Source organism: Macrosteles quadrilineatus, unplaced genomic scaffold (genome assembly GCF_028750875.1).
Source record: "Macrosteles quadrilineatus isolate MER2022 unplaced genomic scaffold, UCM_ALF_1.0 Scaffold_265__1_contigs__length_129635, whole genome shotgun sequence".
Lineage (NCBI taxonomy): Eukaryota > Metazoa > Arthropoda > Insecta > Hemiptera > Cicadellidae > Macrosteles > Macrosteles quadrilineatus.
Window position 1 is genome coordinate 92,558 of NW_026542858.1, and position 5,726 is coordinate 98,283.

Consider the following 5,726-nt stretch of genomic DNA (forward strand, 5'->3'; position numbering starts at 1 on the left):
TATTTACATCAATAGAAATCATATTTACAATAGAGCTAATCTAACTTTTTTTTTTTACTTTTTATTTTTCTTAGTAATAACGAGAACGTATTCATCGTTGTTTCCATGAACCTTTTTCAATTCAGAAATGAAACTAACGTGATCACAAAGAAATTTCCCACTTACTACCTGGTACAAAGCAATGTTAGTCCAATCGACTTTATCTGCAAAATCATGAATAAATGATTCGGATAGGGTTTGATTTTCACTGATAATGGACCAACATTCGGTAGAGAAATACGATGCAAACTCTCTGAGAATTTTCTCATCGATTTGGCATCTTTTTAAAAGTATGTGCCAGTTAATTCTGTGAAAATACATTCTAAGCAATTCAATATCAAAATTATAATGAGTTGACAGTAAATCCCAGTTGAGAAATCCGGCAAATCTCATTATAATTTTATCATTTAAAACACCTACCGGCTCTTTTGGTTCGGAGGAGAGAATATCCCAAGCGTTTGTGTCCATCTTGTTTGGTGGCTGATGAAATAATGAATTTAGTTTTCGAATTTTAATTTGTTGTAAAATGTTTTGGCACTGCGCAGAGCACATTTACCCCCACCATTGTGCTGAGGTAAAAGACAAATCATCTGTAAGTTTGAAGAAGAAGAATTCGTATACGATTCTTCGATAGCTTCAACATTGACATGAAACTCTTTAAGAAACTTAACTTTTTCGCTACCTTTGGTGTAAAGTGTAGCAAATGGTTTACAAAGAGTTCGGATTAACTCTTCATCGTATGGTATACCTTGAGTATCCCATTTTATGAAGTGAAAATGCCTCGTTAACCACCTGGCTGATCGCAACATTTTATTATTTAAAAATGATTCGTTAAAAGGAGCATCAAAACTAAATGTGTGTGAAAATGTTTACTCACTATAGCAAACTCTTTGATTATAAAACGATTTTGATTATCTTTGAACCCGTGAAATTCAACTATTGCTGACAGTCCCTTAGTTTTATTATCGTCCTCGCCCTTCTCCTGCTTTTGTTGCTGCTGCTGCTGCTGCTGCTGCTCTACTGATCCCATATTAACCATTTCTTGAAAAACAAAACTTCGTCAACTAATTTATTTACAAAATGTGTAGGCAAACCCGCGGGTGGAATAGCGTCGTCCTCCTCCTGTGAGATCAAAACGCGGTCTATGAACATTCGAATCAGTTCTTCGTTGGTAAATAGCTCGACAAGGTATTTTTGATTTCGTGGAGACTGCGCACGAACTGATCCCACTCATCACGGTTTAAGAGAATCACTCGTTCTTTGTCGTGAATGGACACATAGAGATTACCAAACACCTTTCTTACTTTCAATGTGTATCCCCCTTCATTAGTCGTGACACTGTAACCTTTTTTAGTTTCATCAGTCAAAGAGGATGTTATTTCATCAAAATGAACGGCTAAATCGTTAAAAGCACTATAGGGCCAAAAGATGTAGCTTTTCCCGGTTTTAATAATACTCCTACAGTACGCATTAAACTTTCAAAATATCCGACTACTATGAATTTAGAACAGTCCTTGTCCAAATAGAAAATACTTTTTAAAAATATCTCTCTTATAGTGCTACGAGGAAGGGGCACCTTTGTGTTCTTCCTTCTGGGTTTTTTCGCGGTCATTACCTCGATCTGACCCGTGGTCTCCTCCACCTCCTCCTGCTCCGCCGGCTGTTGTGTTGAAAGAATAGTTGCTTTCTCGAACTCCATGGCTCACAGACTGATCCTCGAATGAATTTATTTTTACAATTATACAATTCCTACATATGTACCCCCACCCCTATTGTCTATTCGTTGTGATCATCATCATCATCATCATATTCACAATCATCGTCATCATCTTCATCATCTATTGCAGACATAGACCCGTCACTATCGGTAAACTGCAAAGACTCGGTATCCGAACAACTATCACTTTTGTACCAATCATTTTCCGATCCCCTGTTGATATTTTGACTAAAGATAGAGTACCGATTTACCAAATGGTACTTTAAACACCCGTACTTGTAAACGTTGAGTGGTGACTTTTTACTAGTATCCGTGTACATCACACGCTTCGGGTTATATGGTATTTCAGCTGTATAACTACTGTAAAATCTCAAACCGATTCCTTTATATTCAAACATTTCATTTACAATATTTTCCAACTCCTTTTCAGTGTACTCTTGTTTTAGTTGAGAGCGTGTAATGAATTCGATTGTTAAAAAATGAACATCTGACAAGTCGATAAAGTTTACAGGTTCTCTTCCGTTAATTTTATGTTTTTTTATCAAAACCATGTCCTCGTCAAAAAGATTTAGATTTATAAACGCGAGCTTGTCATGTTTTTCAATATTTTCACTTACCTCTGGATTTCCTTCCTGCGCGATCTTTTGGTCTTCAACACTCTTTGGCGTCTCCATGGCGACTGAATCGAAACAACACGTCTTTTTCACTTTGATTCACCATCGAGTGTATTTCGTCGAGTATTTGCAAAGCGCGACAGCGGTACATACCCGCTAAGCAGCATTTACAAGTATCTACTACATCAATTCCGGTTTCGTTTGTTTGTACACTTTCAACGCATTCTTTGTAATGTGAAAACTCGTCAGGCCCGGCGGTGTCCACTCTTTCTGTTAGATTGTGACGAGCAATATGATCGTCGAGACGATTTAAAAATTTCAACACTTTAAGTCTCTTTCTTAAAAGTTCCTCGTTCTCGACCGTCATAAATGCCGGATGGTTTTCTATATCTCGTTTGGCGTCCATGTCTCTGATGTAATTTTGCAAAATTATCCCGTCAAGATCAGAGGTCTGCGAGCGATTAATATTTTCAGCTCAGTTTCCTCAATTACAAGGCGACAGCACAAGGTGATCACGTGTCTGTGTGGCGCGCCTAGACCTTGGCCGGCCTTCGAACCCGGACCTCGGCCCTCGACCTCGGCCTTCGACCCCGGACCCGGATAACCAGTTGGCCTTGGGCGGCGTCTCAGACGGAGATCTTTCGCACGTCGCCGGTTAGTGGCGTGTAAGTGTAATGGCAATCGTGAATGATGAGGCAATATCCCCAAGTGTTGGCGGGAAACTTTTTGTTAGTTTGAATGTCCAACTTCACTTCGACAGGGCCTGTCTTCATTGAATCGTTTTGTTTCGAACAATCGATTATGTAAATGGGACATTTTGTTGTATAATCTGTAAAGTTTAATATCGGTGAGCCTACTCTACCGTAATAAGAACTTTGAAAATTTGCGTAAGCGTCGTAAAACAACGCCGTATTTGAGAGTAGAGCGTCATAAGGGTAGTATATCGAATTTAGGTACACTTTTATATCTTTTACGTCACAAGAATCGAATTGTGACATATCCTTGGTGATGTCGTTTTTCCTACCTGTTTGAAAGCCGACAATTATGTACCTCGGTTTTTCCAACTGGTTGGTCGTACGGATAGGCCAGGAAAAGGAATCACTGGTCGTAGGTAAATTCGCATACTCATGCATTTCCCACTGTCTGAACGGTATGTGAATGTGTGGGTCTTTCTCGATGTACTTATAAAGTCTGAGTTTTGCCGAATCGTTTACCATCACATGAGGCACACGCCAGTATATCTTTACGATTTCCAATTTTAAAGTACCAGCTTCAGACGTACTGACGGCGTTCAGGTCGGTCGAGGACCTCAATAAAATGAGTTCTTGTTTACTATTGACGATTACCTTTCTATAATCCTCTGCGAATCCTAAAAGAAGTCTAAGCGGTATGGAGTATATAAAGTCTTTAACATTCACTGTCTCACCAGGCCCGAACCAACAGGCGTTCTGTAACACGTTTTTTTCTTCTTCCCGGATGGAAACCAAATTTTTCAAAGTCGTCGTGATTCCCACATTTCTAGTCCTATCGATTTCTTTACCACAGATCTCATAACGAACCTCGTCAAACAAAAATGCGATACCGTTGTTTACTAAATTAACATCTAATGCTGTCGCTCCTGTTGTTTTAGTTGCCTCTACTTTACCGTGAATGACAACGTAACTATCAAACGGCAAGGTAAGAATATCCTGTTGTAAGATCGGTATTCTGACTTCGTCGTTGTTTCTATAGCTACACGAGACGTATGGTTGATGATTATGATACTCCATACTAGTGACAGAGTCATCGTACATAGCAGCGTTTTCTATCGCTAGCATTGCCATTTTTTACTACTTTAAAACCGAGAGAACGTAGAAAACGTATATTTTTACAACTTAACTGGTCAGTCTTTCTTGATGAACTGACTTTTTGTGTAGTAGTTATTTCTCTAAATAGTATTCCCATCTCTACGTCTGAGATGGAGTCTAACACATATAGGCTCTCTACGAAAATTAACCAAATTACCGTCCTGGTCTCTTAAAGATACAGACAAGTTGTTTATCGTTTGAGCGATGACAGGCAAGTAAATCACATTCTTTGGAATCTCAATTATTTTATACCCCGGAGGTTCTGCAGGATAAAACTGGTGTATGACATGGCCTTCTATACCGTTTAAAAACGAGCCTCGACTGATATTACACTCAACACGTATGGAATTCACTTTAATTATATTAATTGGCAGGTCTGATGTGTGAAGTGTTGCGGCTTCGTATACACCTGGCTTGAAACCTAACACCTGTGCCAAACTGTCTTTTTCCGAAAAGTTAACTTTTTCACTACAACACAATTCTGCTTGTAGAGTGTTATTGTTTGCTTTTAATGAGAAGGTAATATTTTCACCTAATTTAGATTTTATATATTTTTCTATGTCCTCGATCTCATAGCTTCCCTCGGGAATAACGACCTTTTTGTTTTCACCATAGTAAAACTTGTCATTGATATTTGTTTCAATGTTGGGAATTGAGTTGTAAGTTGTTAAATCGACCAGACCAAGCTCCCAATCCCCGGTACTTACATCTATTGGATATGCTAGTTCATGTGACAAAACGCTAGATGTTCCCGTGAGACAAAACATTACTAGAAAGAAACCTTAAGCACAAGTGTCCGCAAATAACTGAATCGTAATTTTGTTCTCTTTTGTAATTATAGTAAATTGTGCAATTCCCAAAATACCTCAAGAGCTCTGGTGGTGGTTTCAAACTACCAAAACTGTCATAATAATACACTCTGTTGTCTAATTTTCTAAAACATACCCAATGAGTGCCACCACCGCTTCCAGAATCCAGGTTTACTATTACTGATTCATATTTTTTGGGGTTTGAAGGTAGCATATCTCTCATGTACACTCCTCTAAAGTTTGGTATTTTAAGTAATTTTGCATATTTCTCCAACTCGTAGTTTGTTAGTGGTTTCACCGGGATTTTGATGTTTTTTTTTTCCTTGTAGTGCGTTTCTTTTTCTTGCCCGATCCTTGAACCTTTCTGTACGGTCTCAAGTATAACCCTTTACCTTTACTACTCTTGCGTTTTGGGGCTCGTTTCTTCTTGCGTCCTCCGCCGAACTTTGTTTTGGCTTTCATGGCTGTTGTAACTGTCCAGGCAGCTGCTTTTTCCACTAAAGACGAATCTGGGGCCTTGAATCTCTGCCAAGCCCGTTCAGCCAATTCTTGATCCGCACGTCTCCTGTTCTCTGAATCCTTATATCTAGAGTAGGCTATGTCGTGCACCTTACAAGCCTGATCTAATTTATTTATTCCTGGGTCCCCTCTGGCCAACCTTTTGGCTAGTTTAGTTCCAGGTCCACAATATTGATATCCT

General features: G+C 39.0%; 1 protein-coding gene across 1 annotated transcript; it reads right to left on the reverse strand.

The window, feature by feature from the left end:
* Window positions 1-2,996: 2,996 nt before the first annotated feature.
* LOC128982407 (uncharacterized) lies at window positions 2,997-4,193 on the reverse strand. The gene has a single exon (XM_054401366.1). The coding sequence runs from the start codon at window positions 4,191-4,193 to the stop codon at window positions 2,997-2,999; it is 1,197 nt and encodes a 398-aa protein (XP_054257341.1).
* Between the last annotated feature and the right edge of the window lie 1,533 nt (window positions 4,194-5,726).